Source organism: Glycine max, chromosome 15, assembly GCF_000004515.6.
Source record: "Glycine max cultivar Williams 82 chromosome 15, Glycine_max_v4.0, whole genome shotgun sequence".
Classification (NCBI taxonomy): Eukaryota; Viridiplantae; Streptophyta; class Magnoliopsida; order Fabales; family Fabaceae; genus Glycine; species Glycine max.
The window spans coordinates 10,674,911-10,699,579 of NC_038251.2; the positions used below are offsets into that span (position 1 = coordinate 10,674,911).

Consider the following 24,669-nt stretch of genomic DNA (forward strand, 5'->3'; position numbering starts at 1 on the left):
CTGAAAAAAAAGTGAGAATCAAATAAAGTCAAAGGACCAATCAATCTTTCAGTTGGGGCCTGAGATTTGGTGTCGAAGCAGTTTGTGGTTTCTTCGATGAGTTAACAAATCTCATATAAATTGAACTTCATGAGTTTAATACCCTAATGTGCCAAACACTGAAACAGTAGTTTCGTATGTCTTAATTTTCTACTCTCTACACATAAGATGTTGTGAATACAGCACTCCTAGCCTGCATGCAACTAAGTATAGTGTGAAGAGTTATAAGAGTAGGACTCAAGGAACCTCAAAATAAAGGTAACAGCTAATTTGATTGAATAAATTATAAGCCACCCATTTGTACTAGGTAATACTAACCCCGTTATTAATATGCAGAAATATGTTAAGGCTTGATCTTCATAGCCATGTTGACAATATTCTGTAAAATTTATTCATGATACAAAGTAGTATGACATTTTATGAATGTTGCTGCCGTGGTTTGGGAAAACGACATGCTTATATAATAACCTTAGCAGTGGTAAAAAGAAAAGCCAAAACGATGCAACTATAAAGAGAACACAAATTCTTGGTGGGAATTTGCTATCTTAAATACCCTTCTACTTGATTTCAATCTCCAGCTTGAATTCCTCTCCAATAAGGAGTGACAATTTTGAAACTTGTACATTAAGAAATTGAGAGGAGCTATCAGATTCTGACTTCACAACTGCCGTCCTCATTGAATCCGTGCCTTTCACAATATTCAACTCATTCCCTGCCAAATCCATTCCATTAAATCTCTGATACTTAGGTATCCCCAAGAATATTATATTGTCTATGATCCACCTTTGGTCCAGAGCAAATATTCCATTAGTGACCTTAGATGTTACGATAACACTGCTGTTGTGTAATGTGCCATAAAAGCTTACCAATGTCCACTGATCATTCTCCCCTGCTATGTCAAGTGCCTCCCCATCATCCAGATACACTTGTCCATAACTATCTCTGCTGCTACTGATAACCACCACAAGTTGAAATGCAGTTTTTCGGGCAGCATCAGTTGTCATTGCTTCTCCTTGTAAGGCCAAAATATTACCTTCCCCAACATGCACATTTATGTGATCAGATGGAGCATCAAGAGTGACATACTTTCCTGATTCTGCATTCACTGAATTTGAGACATTAAAGAGGTCAAACCAGCTTCCTTTAGGAAAGTATGCATTAACAGTGGTAGCCCCAGATTGTAGTACAGGTGACACCAGAACCCCTTTACCTACTAGAAACTGTGAGTTTATTTTATATGTTGTGACATCCTCAGGGAATGAAAAGAAAAGGGGTCTTGCAATGGGAGTCCCTTTTGTATGTGCTTCATACATTAGTGTGTAGAAATAAGGGAGAAGACTGTATCGGAGGCCTAGCACTTTCCTAGCTGATGAAGCTACTGAATCCCAAATGTAAAGCTCTTGCCTGATGGAGTTTTTCTCTGAATGATCTCTCGCAAAGGGGTAAAATGCCCCCAACTACATTGAGAAAAATTAAAGTAGTATAATATGGTATTTCGTAGTTCATTTTTGCATGTATTTTCAACAAACAAAAATCGTGGTACTTTTCAGTTTTCACAAGTTACTTCTGTATATTTAGGCAAAGAAGGCATTGATTACTTTATACTATTTCAAAAAATGAAAATGTAATCCCATACTACTGCATTTGAGGATCAATTTTACCTGGATCCAACGCCGGCAAAGTTCTTCAGTTGTATTTCCTCCAAAACCACATATATCTGCTCCAACCATTGGAATTCCAAAGATTCCTGAATTTAATATCGATGGAATTGAGTATGCCAAATCATTCCATGTAGCAGCATTATCTCCTGTCCAGTGAGACGCATACTTACCAGAACTTACAAAAGTTGATCTACTTAGGATGAATGGCCTTTTACCAGTTATATCCACCAATGCCTTGTTAGTGACTTTGGATTCTAGTAGTCCATACAAATTGTGGGCATTATACTCAGTGATATTACCAAAGTGTAAAGATGTTGCTGGGACTGTTCTGTAATTAATGGATTGTTGAACTTCACCATTGTTAATTTTGTAGGGTGGGTTATCAAGATTAGAAGATGGATTGGGAGGAGAAGTAATGAAATTAGATAACTCGTTCATGTCAAGCCAAAGACCATCAAAAGAAAGAAGGTCCCTAAATAATTTGATTTCCCCACCCCAAAATGCTTGGCTGCGAGGGTTTAGAAAATCCGGGTAATAAACTGGTCCAGGCCAAACTTCACCAAGATAATTGACTTCATTTCTCTTTATGTAGACATCAGCCTTCAAACCTCTAACATAGGTTGCATCCGTCTTATTTACACTGATACCTGTTTCCAAAATCTACCACAAATTAATAAAAGAAGCATAGATATGTCCTCAAACATTAAGAGCAGAATATGATTTTTATTTGTTTAAAAGAATTTTGCTATAGTCAGAATTAGGTACCTGGATCCAAGATAAGCACATATTTCTGACCATTTTTGTGAAGAGCATCAACAAAACTTATCATCTTATCCAGCGGAAAGTTGATGGGATCTAATGTGAAATCCTTGTATGCATCCATGTAATCAATATCTGTCCACATAACTTCAAGGGGTATACCTGCTTTTGCATAGTTGTCAACCACACCCTCAAGATCACTTACATTCTTGTAGCCCCATCGACACTGATGAAAACCTTCCCGACCAAGAAAGATCATACCAATGAGGATCAGCATGAATAGACATACTATATGTATAGCAATTCATAACTTAGATTTTAATCTGTGTCAAGAAATTATTGTATGGTCTGAGATCATCACATGAGTATAGCTTGGGACCACCACATGACATGGTCCTGATCAATCTCCAAATGAAATATATTCAATTTTCTTTTTATAATTTACTAGAAAATGTTAATTAAACTCAATTATGTGTCACATGGAGATTAACCAAGATTATGATGGTGGGATACGTCACATGGAGATTAACCAAGATTATGATGGTGGGATACGTCATACGGAGATTAATCAGGATTATGATAGTGGGATACTATGTAATAATTTTCCTGTGTATACCAATTCACAAGTAATGAAAGCAATTTGGTGCGTGTGACATACCAAAGGACCAATAAGGCATGGGAGCAGGCCTGCCAATGAGTTCGGTGTACTGCTCCAACACCAGTTCTGGAGAGGATCCAGAGAAAAAGTACAGATCAAAAACTCCACCAATGACCTTATAAGTAATGCGATCACCGCCGTACACAATATCCATTCCATTGCTGTTGAGTAGCAACACCCCGTGTGTGGTGCCAGCCTTGACTGTTCCATCAGCGGAGGGTGATCTCACGTCCAAGTAAAAAGGGTGAGAGCCATAAAGGTTCACGTCCAAGTTGTCACTTCCAATGTCTGCATTCCACAGTGTAAGGGTCTGGTTCGGTCGCAGCTTGAAGGAGCTCTTGGTGTGTTCCCCGAGGCCGAATAGAGAGGCTCTTTGTGATGGAAGAGAGGAAGAGAGCTGCAGGTATTGATCCTTAAAAATAAGAAAAGTTTCGGGGTTGGAAGGGTTAGGTGCCGTGTTGAAGAGGACATCGTTGGAGGATTTGCGCGAGACTGTGAAGCCAAATGGGGTGGTGTTGTGGAGAGTGAAAACAAGGTCTGAGTCTGGATGTGTGAGACTGAGAGAGTGTTGGAAACCTTGGTTGGTATTGAAGTAGTAAAGAGGGTAATATTGGGAAGGGGACCCTCTGGGAAGGACTTGTTGGGGTATTTCCCATCTTTGGTTGTTGGAGTCAGTGATTCTTACTCTCAATCTATCCTTGTTCTCAAAACTGCATGCAATTTAGAACAAGCAATAGTAGTATTATTTAGACTGATACATCACATAGATATGACAAACTATTAGGTGATAATGAATCTTCACATGATATGTTATCAAGTGTCATTAGTTTTTTGAAAATTTTTAATACCTGTAATGTAAAAATTGATTAGGATCCGTCATAGACACTTATTCTCTAGAACTAGAAAGTAATTATATCAGACAAGTTAATGATATGAATTACGTTAAGTGTGATTGACTGAATGGACAATAGTCAACATCGTTAATTAATTGGATGTTGTTACCTGGCAGCAAGAGAGAGGTGCGGAATGTCGGGTCCGAAAACCGAGGATGGTTTGATGAGTTTAAGGTTTGCAGCCAAAGAGACGCTTATGGGATAACTGTTAACAGTTGAGATGATGTAGCCATAACCAACTGGTGTTGCTTCTGACAAAGAACTGGAGCAGAAGCCAAGACAAACACAGATACAGAATAGTAGTGGAGTGATGACAGTGGTTGTAGCCATGTGTTGATGTGGGTGTGGATGTGAAACGAAGGATGATCGTGGAAGGAAGGCGAGTTGACTTTCATGTCTTTTACTTTGTGAGCTTTACTACCTGGAACCAATCACCACTTTTTCCTCACGGGTATTTATAATTTTAAAAAATCGATTTTTGATCACTTGAGGATATATGAAATAGTATTACATTAATCCTTTATAATTTGCTAACATATGATGGCATTTGTCCTGCTGCTATCTCTACGAATTGTTAGAGGAGACTGTTTCCGTTGCACAAGGTTGCAATAATCATCAAGAATATGTAGGTGTTACCCCATAAACTTCCACACCGCGTTATATTAAATACTCTGATTATATCACTTCACACTGTAACGTGCTTGTGTAGAGTGGGTTTTGAATTTTCCAGAATTACATTCAAAAATCAATTAACATGATTTTAAGTAAATTTTTATATATTTGATTCTGCAATCTGGATATGATTTTGGTTTTAGTGTTGATTTTTAAGTTGAAGCAATTTAGGTAACTTTACAAAGTTTTAGAATTTTTTTGGTTACATTACTAACTTTTAAAATAAAAACATCAAAACATAAATCACACTATTTTAAAATCAAAATTAACCAAATTAAATTCAAAATCAACATTATTAGCGTTCATCCAAACACACATGTTAGATGTGCACAGAACAATTATTCATGTATTTGAATTTAGCGTCTCACTTTATTTACTGTGATTCTGTCTTGACACTAGTGACATGCTTGTTGTAGATGTGCAGAGTGTATTATTTGTGCACTTGTTAGGAAATGGGAATCCAAGTGAATTGTGATTTGCAAGCGGAGTTGTGAGTGGAACGTGGGTTATGAATGAAATCCCGCATTGAAAATAAAGTCAGAATCAAATAAAGTCAAAGGACCAATTAACCTATTCAGTTGGGACCTGAGATTTGGTGTCAGAAGCAGTTTGTGGTTTCCTCGGTAAGTTAATAAATCTCATATAAGTTGAACTACAAATGAAACAGTAGTTTCTATTATCAGTCTACGCAAAAGATGTTTGTGGATACTGCACTGCTAGCATGAATCCAACTAAATAGAGTGTGAAGAGTTATAAGAGTAGGACTCATGGAACCTCAACTAAAGGTAATTGCTACATTGATTGCATAAATTAAGAGCGACCACCAGTACTAGGTAATACTCACCCCGTTATTGATAGGCAGACATACGTTTAGGCTTGAACTTCATAGCCATGTTGACAATATTCTGTAAAATTTATTCCTGACACAAAATATGACATTTTATGAATGTTTGTGTCGTGGTTTGGGAAAATGACATCCTTATATAGTAACCTTAGCAGTGATAAAACGAAGAGCCAAAACGATGCAACTATAAAGAGAGCACAAATTCTTTGTGGGAATTTGCTATCTTAAAGTACCCTTCTACTTGATTTCTATCTCCAGCTTGAATTCCTCTCCAATAGGAAGTGACAATTTTGAAACTTGTACATTAACAAATTGAGAAGAGCTATCAAATTCTGACTTCACAACTGCCGTCCTCATTGAATCCATGCCATTCACAATTTTCAACTCATTTCCTGCCAAATCCATTCCATTAAATCTCTTATTCTTAGGTATCCCCAAGAAACTTACATTGTCTATGATCCACCTTTGGTCCAGAGCAAATCTTGCATTAGTGACCTTAGATGTTACTAAAACACTGTTGTTGTGTAATGCGCCATAAAAGCTTGCCAATGTCCACTGATCATTCACCCCTGCTATGTCAAGTGCCTCCCCATCATCCAAATACACTTGTCCAAAACTACTTCCGCTGTTACTGATAACTACCACAAGTTGAAATGCAGTTTTCCGGGCAGCAACAGTTGTTATTGCTTCACCTTGCAAAGCTAAAATATTACCTTCCCCAACATGCACATTTATGTGATCAGATGGAGCATCAAGAGTAACATACTTGCCTGATTCTGCATTCACTGAATTTGAGACATTAAAGAGGTCAAACCAGCTTCCTTTAGGAAAGTATGCAACAACAGAGGTTGCCCCAGATTGTAGCACAGGTGACACCAGAACCCCTTTACCTAATAGAAATTGTGAGCTTATTTCGTAAGTTGTGACATCCTCAGGGAAAGAAAAGAAAAGGGGTCGTGCAATTGGTGTCCCTTTTGTGTGTGCTTCATACATCAGTGTGTACAAATAAGGGAGAAGACGATAACGGAGGCCAAGCACTTTCTTAGCTGAATCTGCAACGGAGTCCCAAAGATAAAGCTCTTGCCTATTGGAGTTCTTGTCTGAATGATCTCTTGCGAAGGGGTAAAAAGCCCCCAACTTCATTGAGGAAAATAAAAGAAGTTAAATATATATGTTTATTTATTTCACACAAGTCAAAATATTATCCATACTACTGAATCAATTTTACCTGGATCCAGCGCCGGCAAAGTTCTTCAGTTGTATTTCCTCCGAAACCACATATATCTGCTCCAACCATTGGAATTCCAAAGATTCCAGAATTTAATATCGCAGGGATTGAGTATGCCAAATCATTCCATGTAGCAGCATTGTCTCCTGTCCAGTGGGCAGCATACTTACCAGAACTCACAAAAGTTGATCTACTTAGGATGAATGGCCTTTTGCCAGTTATATCCTTTAAGGCTTTGTTAGTTACTTTGGATTCTAGTAGTCCATATAAATTGTGGACATTATACTCAGTGATATTACCAAAGTGTAAAGATGTTGCTGGAACTGTTCTGTCATTAATGGAATGTTGATCTCCAACATTGTTAATTTTATAGGGAGGATTATCAAGATTAGAAAATGGAATGGGAGGAGAAGTAATGAAATTAGATAACTCATTCATGTCAATCCAAAGACCATCAATAGGGAGCAGGTCCCTAAATAATTTGATTTCCCGGCCCCAAAATGCTTGGCTGCGAGGGTTTAGAAAATCAGGATAATAAACTGGTCCAGGCCAAACTTTACCAAGATAGTTGCTTCCATTCCTCTTTATGTAGACATCAGCCTGCAAACCTCTAATATAGGTTGCATATGTCTCATTTACACTGATACCTATTTCCAAAATTTGCCTCAAATTAATAAAAAAAAATGTACAGATGCTTCCTCAAGCATAATGATTTTGATTTTCGTTTTTAAAAAAAAATTTATGGTGTAAAAATTAGGTACCTGGATCCACGATAAGCACATATTTCTGACCATTCTTGTGAAGAGTATCAACAAAACTTCTCATCTTATCCAGCGGAAAGTTGATTGGATCAAATGTGAAATCTTTATATGCATCCATGTAATCGATATCTGTCCACATAACTTCAAGGGGTATACTTGCTTTTGCATAGTTGGCAACCACATCCTGGAGATCACTTACATTCTTGTAGCCATATCGACACTGATGAAAACCTTCACAATAGATAATAATTATGTGGATTAACAAGGGAAGTAGATAAAATGGATTAGCTTGAATAGACAGAAAAATTGCAATTGATAAGTTAGATTTTGATGTCTGTGGCCCATTCCATAGATAAATTCATAAAGTACACAAGGTTCACCAACACATCTTTAATTCAATGAGGCATGAATCGACCATTTGTCCTTGGAAGAAACAGAGTAGCAAGATTCGTCACTAACAAAATAGAAAATGTGATCACTTGTCAATGCTAAAAGTTTTCAAGAAGGAAAAGAAAACAAAGCCATTTTAGCTTTATCTCCTACTATTTTTACTTCAGATACGAAAAGGAATCATGCTATATTTACTAGCCTCTCTTTTTCGAGAAAACATGTAAATAACTTCCTTTATTAATGCCATAGCATAATTGTAGCTCATTATTCCTCTGCCTTGAATCTACAGTATGTATATGTATCTACAATATGAGAACCAATATTCACTCAAAAACTTATGTAGCAAAAAGTAAACAACTAAACATATGACTAACTGCTTTGTTCCCAGGTATCTGTAACACAAAATCACAGGACACTGGAAACTACAAGACTATAGAAACAAGCTAAGCAGTTGTACTACTCTATTATCAATGATACAATAACCTGTAGAAAAAATTACACCTCCTTTCAAGTTTCAAAGCTTGTCATTTCTATATTATTTTTCTTTAACAATAGTTAAAAACAATGAAATTGAAGACTCAAAAGCAAAATTTTATAAAATTGTCTGCAATTTTGGCCACAATGTTAAGGATTTTAGAGTATCTGTGACTGCAATTACAGCTGCCTGGCTGCATTAATCGCATTTGTCTTTAAATTCTCGCAATATCAAGGATCGCAACAACACTTCGATCATGACTGCAATTAAAAACCTTGACTTACCAAAGGACCAATAAGGCATGGGAGCAGGCCTGCCAATGAATTCAGTGTATTGCTCCAACACCAGTTCAGGAGTTGATCCAACGAAAAAGTAGAAATCAAAAACCCCACCAATGACCTTATATGTAATTTGATCACCGCCATACATAATGTCCATTCCATTGCTGTTGAATAACAACACCCCGTGTGTGGTGCCAGCCTTCACTTTTCCATCAAAAGAGGATGATCTCACGTCCAAGTAAAAAGGGTGAGAGCCATAAAGGTTCAAGTCCAAGTTGGCACTTGCAATGTCTGCAGTCCACAGTGTAAGGGTCTGGTTCGGTCGCAGCTTGAAGGAGCTCTTGGTGTGTTCCCCGAGGCCGAATAGAGAGGCTCTTTGTGATGGAAGAGAGGAAGAGAGCTGCAGGTATTGATCCTTAAAAATAAGAAAAGTTTCGGGGTTGGAAGGGTTAGGTGCCGTGTTGAAGAGGACATCGTTGGAGGATTTGCGCGAGACTGTGAAGCCAAATGGGGTAGTGTTGTGGAGAGTGAAAACAAGGTCTGAATTTGGATGTGTGAGACTGAAAGAGTGTTTTTTCTGAGGGGAACCTTGTTTACTATTGAGGGAGCGAAGAGGGTAATACTGGAAAGAGGAGCCTCTGGGAATGACTTCTTGTGGAATTTCCCATCTTTGGTGATTGGAGTCGGTGATTCTCACTCTCAACCTATCCTTGTTCTCAAAACTGCAATTCAGAACATCCAATTTTAGATAGATACATAGATAGATTACATGTCAAAATTTTAGTATAAGACAAGTTAATGGTGTGAATTGTGTAAGTGTGAATGGACAGCAATCAACAACGTTAATTATTTGGTTGTTAATGATGTTGTTGTTATTACCTGGCAGTGAGGGAGAGGTGTGGAATGTCGGGTCCGAAAACAGAGGAGGGTTTGATGAGATCAAGGTTTGCAGTTAAAGAGTTGGTTATGGGAAAATTGTAAACAGTTGAGATTGTGTAGCCATAACCAACTGGTGTTGCTTCCAACGATGAAAAGGAGGAGCAAAAGATGAGAAAAACACTGAAGATAGTAGCGGTGGCTTTAGTCACTCTCCATCGTGTGGCCATAGTGTTAGTGTTGAAGTGAGTGTGTGAATAAGGATAGGAAATGATGGCATGATGGAGGCGAGGCAAGTTAACTTCACTATTGTTTCTCATATTAACATTATTTGTTGTCTTCTTTGGAACCAACCACCAACAATATTTTCCCACGTGTATTTGTTATAAGCGTATCATGTTTGATGCAAGTGTAATTCCGCAATTTGTTCAAATTATGGCTCTTTCGCTGGATATAAAGTCACTTTGGCAAGCATCCACCATTTTCACTTTGCATTAGGACTTTTCTTTGCACCAAGGAATTTTTTGTTTTTTTTAATCATCCCATTCGTCAAAAAAAAAGATTTCTTATTAATTTGAAATTCATTAATTTGAAATTCAGCTTGAAGTTAATTAAAATTTGATTAAAAATTATTTTTATTAAGAATCAAATTTGTATATTATTTAAACAATTCAACCTTAATTTTTATATTAACCATTTGTACTCAATCATTTGATTAATTTAAAGGAATGCTTAGATTATAAATAAACATAGATTCAAGTAGAAGTAAAATAGTCTATTTTAGAAATAAAAATATTTACAATTATAAAACCTATACTTTATTTTTAAAAGTTAAAGCTGTGCAAAAAAAATGAAAAGTTAAAATTGAAATTCTAAAAATTAAAATGAAAAGCATTATATTTCAAATATAAATTCACTAGAAAAATGAGTTATTTTCAATGAAATGTATTGGTGTAAAGATAACCATGATCATGATCAGATATAAACTTATTAAACCTTATGATCAAATATAAACGTATTAAACCTTCTAGGGTTGGCCAAAAAATGGGGTTTTAAGTAGTATGTATAAGGTTATAGATTCTAATTTCTATAAGACTATTGTACACCAAGAAAAAAAAATATCTAAACTTATTTTAAATATTGATTTTTTTATAATGTATGTTCATCATAATTTTTCTCTTGTTTAAGGGGGTGAAAATATTTAAAAAAAAGAAACCTATAAGTATATGGATTATATGCTACTTGGAGTAAATAAACTACACGTTAGGGTGAAATCCTCATTGGCGTAAAATTAATTTGTAGCCTACTATGATGACTATTTTCATATTTTCTTCTTCTCGATCTGTTTCCATATCTTATCTTACAATGCATGTGTCCTTGCAGTTGCAGCGTTGCTACCCCTTGTCACTCTTCTCTAAAATTCATTCTTTGTCATCAGCTTCGAAAATCGGAAATCCTTTCGATAAACCCAATGAAGAAATGATACGGGATGAGCAAATCCTGTCCTTTTGTGCTTCACTTCAACTTTGCTTAACGCCAAGCAATTGTTGAAACTTTGAAACGAGGTGCATTAAATTTGATGATTATTATTGGTGGTCCCTCGTATCTCCAACTTATCTCCTTTATTTGCCCCCACGTTCTATAAAAAATCAAACCGACATGGTGCATTCTACCGTGATCATCAATTAAGTGGTCTACCACCATTTTTATCTATAGGATGTGAGTGTCTTTGTTTTAGCGTTAACAATGCAAGTACATGAATATATATTTCTCCTCCAATTGATTTTACTTTTCAAGTAACGTGCGTTCTTTCTTTGACAACGCTACACCAAACATGTGGATAATATTAAAATAATAAATGATGGAGATTTTTTTTTTTTTAAGGAATTATCTTTTACTAGGACATCAAAAATACATATCTTTTACTAATAGTCCTGTAATATGAATAAAAATTACAAATTGCTAATGAGTCCACTATATATTAATTTGAATTTCATGTATGCCCTCATGTTTTTATTGAACAAAGGGACAAGCCAAGCCAGTTTAAAGTGATTTTAGTTGTAAGTTCAAAACTTCTAAAAATAATAATCATTTTTTTTAGTTTGTAAAATTTAGATTTAGTTTTTTTTGTCTAAATTTTTGTTTCAAAATAATCTTATATAATTAGAGATTTTATCATATTAAAATTAGTTTAAGGATGTAATTAATTGTATGGTGATAACAAAGATGATAAAGACATAGCAAACCCAGGGGTGATGACATCGGAATCTCAATTAATCCTTAAAATTGACTTATAGTGTCTTATATTAAATTGTTGTTAAATTAAACAATTTATTTATTTTAAATTCCAATCATTTATTTTTTTTATAAATATCTATTGCAAACAATAAATCACAATAAAACTTATAATTACAAATCAAATAAAGACTTTTTATTGTTTTTTTTGGAACTCATATTTTTATTATACTTTTATTATATCTTAAAATTTATCCTTTTTCTTAAATAGACACCATAAACTTCATTTTTTTAATTGATCTTTAAACTTTATGATTTTTGTAAATAAACATCTTAAACTTTAATTTCATTCTAATTGATACTTAAATGTTGGCATTTAAGATAAATAATTTAACTCTAATTTGATAGAACGAAATGATTGCAAAAGGATAAATTTTAAGTATCAATTAAAATGAAATTAAAGTTCAAGGTCTTTATTTACAAAAATCATAAAGTTTAAAGATCAATTAAAAAAATAAATTTTATGGTGTCTAATTAAAAAAATGATAAAGTTTAAGAGGATGAAATTAAAGTTTAGGATGTGTATTTGTGAAAAAGGTAAAATTTAGAGTGGTTAGATACTCTTTTCCCTAAAATAAAATCAAAGTTCATATGGTGTCCATCTGTAAAAAAATAGAATTTAAGGATTTATGGAAATAAAAGTTAAAAATAATTTATCTTTTCCCATATTTTTATTCTTAACATTTTTAATATTTATACACAATTTTTTAAATCACAATATTTTTAATTACATCAAAATTAAATATTTAGTATATTAAAAGTAATATAAATATATTATTCATAAATATTAATTATATTATATATTTGACTATTGAAATATTTTTAAATAAGTTAGTATAATATATTATCTTATACAACTTATAATTAAATGTACATAATGATAAGTATATAAATATGTTACCAATATATATTTTTATTGGTATAATGCAACAATATTATACATATAACTATTAATTAATTAATATATAAAAATAATTACTGTGAAGGGTCAAAATTTATTGATAAATACATAATTTATTAGATATATTAATTTTTAATATATATATATATATATATATTATTAATTATATATCTTAAATATTTAGTTCACTAAATTAATATATTATTAATATTTTAATTATTTTATATGTAGAGATAAAAAAATAGATTTTTCTATTGAATGATTTTTAAATAATCTAATGTAATACAATATCAAATATAATTTCTAATTAAATATACATAGTATTTTATTTCTGTTTTTAATTCCTATGAATTTAATCTTCAAAATAAAAAACACATACAAATTAGTTACTAATTAATTGATTATTTAAAAATGCCTAAAATAAGAACTAAATTTACATTTTTTTTAAAAATTGAACATGAAATTCATTAATATTAAAATATAGTATCTTTGGTCATGTTTAACATGAGGACTAAAAGCATATTTTATCTCAAATTTTAATTAATTCTTAAAAATATCTTTTAGTATTTTTTTATCCACATGAATTAAAAAAGACAGGTATTAAGAAATTTACAATAATTTACCTATTATATTCAACCAATTAAGTTATATTCCATTAGTAAATATCTTTTAATATAACCAGAATGTAATTATATTTCTAAAACTATATTCCCTTGTATCCCACGAATTGCATGGATCCAGGAGCTTGTTAGTATTAGGAAAAGTCTAACGTGAATTGAAAATGAAGGTATGGATGGTTACCAAAAGAAAATTTGGTCAAGCAAAAGACTAATTGAATCACATTCGCATCAATGATCAAACATGATTGATACACTTTAATGCACGAGGGAAAAAATGGTAGTTGGTTCCAAGGAGTAATGCTCAGACTTATTTGACCAAAATGGGTTAACAAGAAAACTATTTACTCGTTTGGTGCAGTTTTGAAATAATTTATTATGAATTATTTTTTGTTACACAAAATGCAGGAGACATTATCTTTAATGACACTTTATATTCATTTTTTTGTCTTATAGTAGGAAGAGTCCTCTTGAGTGGTCTCATGTTTTGTTTGTCATATTTTTTTATATCAATTGTGTACTAGCATAAAACATTATCTTTTATATCTTTAATGACAAAATACTAGCATAAAGAGTCATTCATGATGACATCTCCTGCCTCTTATGTGATCAAAACATGCAACTGATGCTAGGTAAATTATTTCAAAATTATACCAAATCAAGAAATTGTTTTTTTTAATCCATTTTGGTCTATAAGTCTTTAATGCTCATGTAAGACATGATAGTCAACTAGCTTGTATTCAACAAAAATAAAAAAGTCAACAAAAAAGTCAAGTCGTTTGTATTAAAAAAAGTCAACTCGCCTTGCTTTATCATGCTTACTATATATAACTAACACTAAGATATGTTATCATTTCTTATCCTTTTTCACACTCACTTCAACATTATGGCTACACGATGGAGGACTGAGGTCGCTACCACTATCAACACTAAGATGATCTTTTGTATGTGTTTGTTTCATCTTTTGCTCCCCTTCATCATCGGATGATCAAACAATTGGTTATGGCTACACCATCTCAACTGTTAACAATGATCCCACAAACAGCTCTTTGACTGTCAACCTTAATCTCATAAATTCCCTCTATATTTATGGACCCGACATCAAAAACCTCTCCCTCACTGCCAGGTAACAAACAACATCATCAACAACCAATTAGTTTAAGTTGTTAAGTATTGTCCATTCACTCATACAATATGAAAGCACTAATATTTTAATTTAGTTATATCTGATACTAATATTCTTGGATACTTCACTCATATGTATATGTGAAGTACCCAAGCTTTTAAAAAAATTATAAAAATCCAGTAACTTGTCTTATACTATATATAATAAAATTTTGACACATGGTTTATCGATCTATATATATAAATAATTGGTTGATCTGAATTGCATGCAGTTTTGAGACCAAGGATAGGCTGAGAGTGAGAATCACTGACTCCAACAACCAAAGATGGGAAATCCCAGAAGACATCATTCCCATTTCCCAGAGGCTCCTCTTGCCAAAATTAATGACCTTCTTGGCTCCCTCAATAGCGAAAAGGTGCCCCTGAAAGTTCTCCTACGCCTCAGCCTCAGCCTCAGCCACAAGACTCTCCTTCAAATCTCACACTAACTCATCCAGACTCAGACCTTATCTTCACTCTCCACAAAACCACCCCATTTGGCTTCACAGTCTCACGCAAATCCTCCAATGATGTCCTCTTCAACACCACACCAGACCCTTCCAACACCTCAAATTTTCTTATTTTTAAGGATCAATACCTGCAACTATCTTCCTCTCTTCCACCTCAAAGAGCCTCTCTTTACGGTCTCGGTGAGCACACCAAGAAATCCTTCAAGCTTCAGCCGAGCCTCCTCACCATGTGGAATGCGGACATTCCTAGCGCCAACGTGGACAGCAACCTCTATGGCTCTCACCCTTTTTACATGGACGTGAGATCAACCTCCTCCGATGGAAGAGTGAAGGCCGGCACCACACACGGGGTGTTGCTTCTCAACAGCAATGGAATATATGGACGTCGAGTACATCGGTGATCGCATTACTTATAAGGTAATTGTTGGGGTTTTTTATCTATATTTCTTCGCTGGATCCTCTCCTGAACTGGTGTTGGACCAGTACACTCAACTCATTGGCAGGCCTACTCTCATTCCTTATTGGTCCTTTGGCAAGTTGAATAAATCATAACTACGGAGTCGGATCTAGTTTAGTTGATTGAGTAGTGTGGATGAGTTATTATAAATTATCTGATATTTGTATTTAATTCTTATGAACAAAAAAAAATAATCACTGCCTGCCTAGCTGCAAGCACCATGCTAGCCTTATATATTTTGTCGTCGATTCATGCATTGCAAATGCTATAATCCAGTACTATATATATCTACTTCATTCCCATGTTAATTCACATCATTGATCATTAATGTATGTTATCTGTTGTATGTGAAGGTTTTCATCAGTGTCGATATGGCTACTAGAATGTAAGTGATCTCGAGACTGTTGTTGCCAACTATTCAAAAACAGGTATACCCCTTGAATTTATGTGGACAGATATTGATTAGATGGATGCATATAAGGATTTCACGTTTGATCCCATCAACTTTCCAATCGAAAGGATGAAAAATTTTGTTGACACTCTTCACCAAAATGGTCAGAAATATGTGCCTATCGTGGATCCAGGTAATTAACTTAATTATCTAATTTGACACCATAAACATTATTCCTTCAAACAAATCATACATATTATGTACGTTCTTAATTAATGTTGGATCTAGAAACATCTGTGCATGCATCTTTTATTCATTAATTTGAGCGAAATCAATTGAATTAAATTTTGGAATTAACAGGTATCGGTATCAATGACACGTACGAAACCTATCCTAGAGGTTTAAAGGCTGATGTCTACATAAAGAGGAATGGAACCAATTATCTTGGTAAAGTTTGGCCTGGACCAGTTTATTTACCTGATTTTCTAAACCCTACCACCCAAGATTTCTGGGGTGGGGAAATCAAATTGTTTAGGGACCTTCTCCCTGTCGATGGTATTTGGCTTGACATGAATGAGTTGGCCAATTTCATTGCTTCTCCCATTGAAAATTCTACTCTTGATAACCCTCCCTACAAAATTACCCATGGTATCAATGACAGAACAGTCCCACCAACATCTTTACACTTTGGTAATATCACAGAGCTAGTATAACCTCCACAATATGAATGGATTACTAGAATCCAAAGCAACAAACAAGGCATTGACGAATATAACTGGTAAAAGGCCATTCATCCTAAGTAGATCAACTTTTGTGAGTTCTGGTAAGTATGTTGCCCACTGGACAGGAGACAATGCTGCTTCATGGAATGATTTGGCATACTCAATCCGGGCTATATTAAATTCCGGAATCTTTGGAATTCCAATGGTTGGAGCAGATATATGTGGTTTCTTAGGAAGTACAAATGAAGAACTTTGCCGCCGTTGGACACAGGTAATTAAATTGATTCTCAAATGCATGCAGTAATATATATATAGGGACATATAATCTTTAATTATGATTTGTTTTATAGACAAATGTTAATTTCTTTGTTTTGTGATATATGACGATTCAAATTTATGACTTCTTTTCTCTTTCCATTACTCTTAAGCCCTTCCTTCTAAACTATTGAACTAACCTTATATCTTGTTATAATGTTTAATTATGATACAATTTTGATACAACAAAAGCATTGTATACATGTATCTAACTCTGCATTAATTAGTTTTCCTCAATGTACGTAGTTGGGGGCCTTTTACCCTTTTGCCAGAGATCATTCAGACAAGAACTCCAATAGGCAAGAGCTTTATCTTTGGGACTCCGTTGCAGATTCAGCTAAGAAAGTGCTTGGCCTCCGTTATCGTCTTCTCCCTTATTTGTACACACTGATGTATGAAGCACACACAAAAGGGACACCAATTGCACGACCCCTTTTCTTTTCTTTCCCTGAGGATGTCACAACTTAACGAAATAAGCTCACAATTTCTATTAGGTAAAGGGGTTCTGGTGTCACCTGTGCTAAAATCTGGAGCAACCACTGTTGATACATACTTCCCTAAAGGAAACTGGTTTGATCTCTTTAATTTCTCGAATTCGGTGAACGGCGAATCGGGCAAGAATGTCACTCTTGATGCTCCATCCGATCACATAAATGTGCATGTTGGGGAAGGTAACATTTTGGCCATGCAAGGAGAAGCAATGACAACTGAAGCTGCTCGGAACACTACTTTTCAACTTGACATAGCAGGGACATTGGTAAGCTTTAATGCCACATTACTGAACACTACTAGCGTTCTTGTTACATCTAAGGTTACCAATGGAGCATTTGCTTTGGACAAAAAGTGGATCTTAGAGAAAGTAACTGTGTTGGGGATACCTAAGCAAAGCAAGAATTTAGCAAGGAAAAATTTGAAATTTGTGAAAACACAAAATGATACCTCCTCACAGTTTGATATTGTGGAAGTTTCAAAATTGTCTCAGCTTATTGGAGAGGACTTTAAGATGGACATTAAAATCAGGTAAAGATACATGTGCTTTCTTACTAGCTAGGGATGGCATTTTCCCAAGTGTCATCTTTTGGTATCAGAAATAAATGTTAACATATGGCTTGCTGTCCAAAAAAATGTTAACATATGGCTACTATGCTCATTTATGAACATCTCTTTCTATCAATTAATAATAATAGAGCTGAGTATTAATTGGTACAGTTGGTCGCTTGTTATGTATTTTAATCGGATTAAAATATAAAAAATAATTATGAATGGTGGATTAAAATATAAACTAATTTTCTTAATTAGCACATGTTTTTTACTTATATTTGAGTGTAACCCGTCACCAATATTTATGTGGTTTTGTAATTCTTATTTCCTTTCAAGTTTTCAATTTTCATTCTCCATCTTTATTTTAGGACATCATTTTCTTGGGGGTCAACTTAATTTTAGAAGAAAAGAAATGAGAAGTTAAGTTTTTAAATTTTAAATTCAAAAAGATATATAATATTTATAAAAGAATAAAAATTAAAAATATTAAGGTTTTGCTTGGATAATTTTTTGCATAATATCTTGTATAATATCATAAGAGAAGAAAATAGAGAAGATAAAATAAATTAAATTTCTTCTGTAAGTTAAAATAATTTCTTTTAAGCATAGTTTTTAATTTAGCCATAATATTAGTCGTTCAAATTTGGAAATAGTTTGAATTTTATTTAATTGATGTCACTTGATTAATTAATGCCATAATTTCATTGAAGAGAATTTTCATTGTTTGTTTCCGTCAAATATTTAAGAAAAGTATTAGAAACGTATTCTTTCAAACGCATCCTTTAATATTTTAAAATTTATTAAAAATTATAAAATTAAGAGAAAGAATAATTAAATATAATATGTGACTCACAAAATTTATTATTTTTAATAAATTTTAACCAATAAAAAAATGTTAAAAAAGTGTGTCCAAAATTAGCATTTCTCAATAGGTTTATTTATACATTTCAAACACAATATTTGTACACAACTGTCACAAGGTGATTTAGAGAAGGGGTTTAATTTGTTGGAAAACATAACGATAAATGGACACTTTTTTTATAATAAACACTTATTGGCCATGTGACATCCCTCTTCTCTGTGTCTGATCTCTTCTTTTTTTTTTTTTTTGTTACATCTTATTTCTTATAAGTCCACTATTTTTCTTTTTTATTTCTTCATCTCTCTAGATGTTAGTGAGTATGCATCTGTCTATCAAATATTTTATTTCAAAAAAAAAAAAACTACAGTTGGAGAGAATTAATGCGTGAAATCAGCTCAATTTTTTCTTTATAAAAAAAAAAAAAAAGCTTTTTGCGAATATGAATTATGCTAGTACTTGAAGTAAATAACATGCATGCTAGCATGAGATCCTGATTAACGTAAAATTAGTTTGTATTCAATTAAAATAATTTCTCCTTTCACAAAAAAAAATGAAATAAAATAATTTACCTTATTTGTTAGGATTAATTTTGTTAGTTACTATAATTATTATCTTATTCTATTCTATTCTTCTCTGTTTCCTTTTCTTACAAAGCACATGAGCCGTTGCAGGCTTTCAGCCTTGCCCTCTCTTGTCATTCTTCTCTAGATTCATATTTTTTTTGGTCGAACCGGAAACCTTTTTCAAGTTTCAGCATGTTACTGATACAGGAAAAATTATTAGATAGTACGAAGATTTTAAATTTTTAACTAATATTTGTAAAATATATATTTGAGTTTTTTAATTTAAAAATAATAATACAAGAGACTTAATAATTAGTCTACTAATAATTTCTCCTGATACGGGATTAGCTAATTCTGTCTTTTTGTGTTTCACCTTTCCTTCAACGATTTGCTTGACGCCAATAGTTCCAAAAGGCACTATCTCTAGTTTTTGCCATACATATTCTTGGTGGTCCATGCTATCTCCAAGTCCAGCTCATCTCTCTTGTTCTGCCCTTCTTAAAAAATATTAGCCTAAGATACATACGTTTTTTTATTAAATGGGTGTAAATTTTTTATGATTTTTTTATATGAGAGTTGATTTTGAATTATTATTGAAATGGGATGAGTAGTAATATATAGTGTCACCTCTGATTTAGAAGTTGTAATAAATTTTTTTAAGTTTTTTTACAATTTCAGTTTAAATTTTATTTATTTATCACTTTAAAGTCGTATATTTATTTTTTAAAATTTTATGACTTTTGAAATTGTAAGTTTGATTTTTTTATATTTTATGATTTCCAAATTGTAACTTTTTTTTTACATACAAAAAATTGACATATTATTCTCAAAATACCTATAAACAATCTCACTCCATCAAAATAATAACAAGAAGTTTGTTAACGCAATCATACTAAAAAATAACAAGAGCTTATAAATTAACAAATATATATATAATATTAACTAAAAGTTATTTTTAAAAACTACAAAAACTATTACAAATATATCAAAACCTTATAATTAATCATATAAAAATATAAATTCAACACCCGTGGAAAAGACGGATATTAAAGTAATTGTGGGTGTAAGAAAGTTTTAACACAAGGGCTAAAGAAGGGCCACAGCCCACACAGGTTCAGTGCAAATACATGTATTGAAGTTAATGAATCACGCATATCTTACCTCATATCTGTTGGGCGTAGTTTGTTAATATTTAACTACTATTCACGTTATTTGTGCTGCCCACACCAATCGTTCTCTAAATTATTGCAAGTTGGAACCCAATGAATTCAGACAGGGATGTGGCTCCGTGCATCATTTCGTCATATTCTAGCTAGTACAAAATAGGCATTTTGTGCTTAGACTGAAATTGCAACTTAACTATGTGTATAGTTTTATATTTTACGTAGTCATTTTTTTTTAAAATAATTAGAAAAAAAGCTAAATTAAAATGAAGTGGTTAATGATTTTTAATAGTTGCGGATAAAAATATAAAAAAAAAGTAGACATTAAATAGAATTATTCCCTTTATAATAATTAGGGAAAGAGCGTGTTTTTCTAAATTTTTTAAATAATAAATAAAAAAAGCAGAAGTTAAATGTAGTTAATAAAAAAATAGAATAAAAGAAGCTAACAATATAAAAGTAATCAGAGGTTAAAGTGGGTTTGAAGAAAAAATTGAAAGTTTAAGTGATTTAAGAATAAAACTGTCCAATAAAATATGGACACCAAATGAAGATATTTTCTTTATTATAAGTATAGATTATAAATTCCAAAAAGAAATACAAATGAAAAAATATTAATAAATTTTTTTCTTAATTCTCTTATTTATCAAGGGAAAGAAACCTAATTAATCTAAATTTATCAAAAAATAAATAAAATTTGATTAATAATTATTTGATTAAACTCAAATGTTATTCAAATAAATTAAATTTTATTTTAATACATTAATTACTTATGTTTAACGAATTAGTTACCTAATATAAGTACGAGTACTTTAAGTATTTATCCTTTCACTCTTTCAGTCTAGTGTTGTCTGATACTAATAATTGAAATTGTTCATTTGGCTTAAATATATGTTAGTATTTATCCTTTCAATGTTGCCTGATACTAATAACTGAAATTGTTAATTTGGCTTAAATATATGTTTAATCTCATAAATTACACACAAAGGCTTAGTTATTAAAGTTAAAACATGTAAACTGGCTCTAAATATCAAGTCTTCATTCCAAAACCAAATTTATTACTAATTAAGAATAAGATTGGAATCCGTTCCAAGTTACTCACTAACACCACAACATTTTGTCATAAGACAAATAGATACGGAAACTAAATAATTACAAAGAGAAATCTAATACATGTTACTTGAGGTTCCGAATCCAATTTAATGCGAACAACCCGAACAATACAGAAACCAACGATTTTTCAGTAACCATTCTAAAAAATTCCACATGGCTATGTACCGGGATGCTTTGTTCAGTCCTGAAGAAATTGCTGGGATCAACCCTGGTCTTTATTTGAACCAACCTTCTGAAGTTATCATCGAAGTACTGAACTCCATAAGCACTCCCTTCAAAGTAGCCATAGTAACCGTGGTGATTGATGCCCAATTCTAAGTCTTTGTAACATATGAAAGCTTGTCTTGGATTCTGGGACACAAAGGGTGTCATGTATTTGTGAAGTTCTCTTACCAAGTTTATGTGGTATTCTGCTACCTCTTCCCCTGCCTCAAACCAATTTGCTTGGTATTGGATCTTCCATAGGTTCCCGGCACGGTGAGGGAAAGCGGTTTCTGTTGATGGAATCTCAGCCATTCTTCCACCATAAGGATTGAAGTACATTATTGCCTTCTCCAATTCAATCATCTTGTTCCAAATCCCCTCCCAACCCTCCTTGGAAATTGGCTTCTTCACATAGTCAGATTTTCTTTTCAAGTACTTAAAAGACTGAGGTTGTCTTTCAAGCAAAATCTCAACTGGGGTTGCAATGTCTATGTTGTCCCAAAACAGCACCGATCGAAGCCAGGTTGTCTCAATGCAATCGAATTGCTTCAAACCCAATTGAGGAAACTTCTCATCCATGAGAGAAACAAGGCTTTTGGAGTCACCAAGGAAGAGTGCTATGAAGGTAGCCCTCACAGTCTTTGTTGCAGTTTGTGTACCATTTACCACCTCCAAGATGAGCCTAATGAAAAGATCATTGTCAATGCTAGGCGCAACATGTTGCCAATTGTAAACTATGTCTGTGGCATTTTGCTCTAAGGTTCTCCCAACTTGGAAAACAGTGACTTTTTCAGGAACTCGAACTAGCTTTATTTTGTAGGCAAGAACCACACCAAAGCTACCTCCACCACCACCTCTAACAGCCCAAAAGAGATCTTCACCCATGGTTCTTCTATTAAGCAACCTTCCTTGAGCATCCACTATATGTGCATCAACAACATTGTCAACTGAAGTGCCATATTTTCTCATGAGATTGCCATATCCACCACCACTAATGTGACCTCCCACCCCAACAGTGGGACACACCCCTGCAGGGAAACCATGAGTTTTACTCTTCTCAGCAATTCTATAGTAAACTTCGCCAAGCGTTGCACCGGCTTGGACCCACGCGGTTTCGGTGTCCATGTCGATCTCAATGGATCGGAGATTGAACATGTCAAGGATGAAAAATGGCTGTGAGGCCACATAAGACACCCCTTCATAGTCATGGCCGCCACTTCGAATTTTCATCAGCAAGCTGTGCTTTTTGGCACAAACAATGGCTGCTTGCACATGAGAGACTTGAAATGGGGTCACAATGAGGAACGGCTTATGGGTTGTGGAGGTGTTGAAACGTAGGTTTCTGATGTAGGCTTGCAAGACTGAAGAGAATGAGGAACTCTTTTGTGTGAAAATTGCTGCAGATATGGGGTGAGAGGGCTCAGAATGGTTCACAAGGCAGTGAACAAAGTTGTTTTCAGCTGAATTTCTGGCACAGGCTGTGCAAAGAAGAGAAAGCAGCACAACAATTGGAAGCAGTGTTGTAGAAGAAAGTCCCATTTTTACTTTCTTCTATTTGCTTAGTACTTGATGGAAAGTTAGAACTTAGAACTAAGTACTAACCAACCAACTATGGTATTAAAAGCACCAAACATCAATGCAATTCCTTTACCATAAAGGTACAGATCTTAGGTTGCAAATTTGGATACCTGGAATATGTTGCAACCTCTCGTTCGCAAAAAGGCTTTCACACACTGTGATACCTACCAACCAGCTCCACTTATCTAGCATGCTTCTATAAGACTTGGAGCCAACGAAACTTTCTTATAAAATAATTCGGTCCACTTATCTGAAACGTGATTTGCTTACTGAAAAATGTCGGTAGTCTGAACTTTGCACATATAAAATTAAAGGGGGCAATTTTTTTTTACATAATTATTCTATTTTTTAACTTATAATAAATAATTATTTGGTAAATAAATAAAAAAATTTACAAAATAATTCTTATTAAATTTATGTGTAAAATTAAAGATAAAATCTACTAGAAGAAAATTAAGCAAGCATTAACTCAATATTTTATTTTTCTTATCAATTTTTCTCTATCAATATATATTTTAATTTCCCCCCCTCCAAATAAGGTTGATTTTACTTTCAATTCACTGGACAAGAGATTGCAATGTGTGATCATCCAAGAGATCCCAATTTACAATGAACGGAATCGATTTTGAAATAAGTAAATTTTTTTATTTTTTATGTAGAATAAAATGGATTTTGGAATTGGAATTCATAAAATTTTAAAAATATATAATATTATAAAAATGATTTTATTTTACTGTTTAAATAAGATTAGTTTTATAATACTTTCAAAATAAATTAATTTTCCAATATAAATCCTCCCAAAAAAAATACTTTCATTTCAATATTAGTTTTACAAAAAAAATTAAAGCAAACATACCAAAAGAAAGCGTCATCAGGGTTAGTTTTGTCAATGAATATATCTGTAAGAAAACATAAGACTTAAATGATTAAAATTTTTTGGAAGATTTAAAATAAAATAAATTTATTAGAATCTATTTTATTTCATTCTATCTAATAATTTTCCTTTTTTTTAATTTAGTGACATAAATAAAGTTATTGTATGCTAATTTTCCAATCATTTTGTCTACTTTCTGAATAACATAGTTGGAATATTTAACTCAAATTTGCTTTTGCTGGCCAGATTTGCCTTAAAAAAAGATGTAATACACGATGTGATAAGTATTTAAAAAAGAGGATGGGAGGAGAATATTTCTTTATGAGATCGATGTATTGATTGGTCATTCAGTTGGGTTTCTGGTGCATTATCGTACAAGCGTACAACGAGTTGTGGTCCTAG

The 24,669-nt window shown here is 33.2% G+C and overlaps 3 protein-coding genes and 1 pseudogene across 3 annotated transcripts; 1 reads left to right on the top strand and 3 right to left on the bottom strand.

The window, feature by feature from the left end:
* Positions 1–370: 370 nt before the first annotated feature.
* On the bottom strand, positions 371–4,623 carry LOC100799987 (alpha-glucosidase). The gene is made up of 5 exons (XM_041010013.1): positions 4,120–4,623; positions 3,118–3,827; positions 2,466–2,696; positions 1,701–2,347; positions 371–1,496 (listed from the first exon to the last, which is right to left on the bottom strand). Exons 1-5 carry the CDS (start codon positions 4,338–4,340, stop codon positions 597–599), a joined length of 2,709 nt encoding a protein of 902 aa, XP_040865947.1. The 5' UTR covers positions 4,341–4,623; the 3' UTR covers positions 371–596.
* Positions 4,624–5,335: 712 nt separating this feature from the next.
* LOC100777498 (alpha-glucosidase) lies at positions 5,336–9,890 on the bottom strand. The gene is made up of 5 exons (XM_003546236.5): positions 9,541–9,890; positions 8,665–9,383; positions 7,516–7,746; positions 6,755–7,401; positions 5,336–6,663 (listed from the first exon to the last, which is right to left on the bottom strand). The coding sequence occupies exons 1-5, from the start codon at positions 9,855–9,857 to the stop codon at positions 5,764–5,766; spliced, it is 2,814 nt and encodes a 937-aa protein (XP_003546284.4). The 5' UTR covers positions 9,858–9,890; the 3' UTR covers positions 5,336–5,763.
* A 3,737-nt stretch (positions 9,891–13,627) lies between these two features.
* Positions 13,628–17,893, top strand: LOC100800516 (alpha-glucosidase-like; annotated as a pseudogene).
* Positions 17,894–21,552: 3,659 nt separating this feature from the next.
* LOC100801058 (berberine bridge enzyme-like 8) lies at positions 21,553–23,589 on the bottom strand. The gene has a single exon (XM_003547291.5). The coding sequence runs from the start codon at positions 23,352–23,354 to the stop codon at positions 21,675–21,677; it is 1,680 nt and encodes a 559-aa protein (XP_003547339.1). The 5' UTR covers positions 23,355–23,589; the 3' UTR covers positions 21,553–21,674.
* Positions 23,590–24,669: the final 1,080 nt, after the last annotated feature.

What these genes read in the sequence shown, in the direction of transcription:
- LOC100777498 (XM_003546236.5), bottom strand. Translation starts at nt 9,857, where the DNA reads ATGAGAAACAATAGTGAAGTTAACTTGCCTCGCCTCCATCATGCCATC. An exon ending in CATGCCTTATTGGTCCTTTG is followed by an intron (nt 7,747 to 8,664) that starts GTAAGTCAAGGT and finishes TCTATTGTGAAG; the next exon opens with GTTTTCATCAGTGTCGATAT. An exon ending in TGTGCTTATCGTGGATCCAG is followed by an intron (nt 7,402 to 7,515) that starts GTACCTAATTTT and finishes TTTTGGAAATAG; the next exon opens with GTATCAGTGTAAATGAGACA.
- LOC100799987 (XM_041010013.1), bottom strand. Translation starts at nt 4,340, where the DNA reads ATGGCTACAACCACTGTCATCACTCCACTACTATTCTGTATCTGTGTT. An exon ending in CATGCCTTATTGGTCCTTTG is followed by an intron (nt 2,697 to 3,117) that starts GTATGTCACACG and finishes TTGGTCGGGAAG; the next exon opens with GTTTTCATCAGTGTCGATGG. An exon ending in TGTGCTTATCTTGGATCCAG is followed by an intron (nt 2,348 to 2,465) that starts GTACCTAATTCT and finishes TTTTGGAAACAG; the next exon opens with GTATCAGTGTAAATAAGACG.
- LOC100801058 (XM_003547291.5), bottom strand. Translation starts at nt 23,354, where the DNA reads ATGGGACTTTCTTCTACAACACTGCTTCCAATTGTTGTGCTGCTTTCT.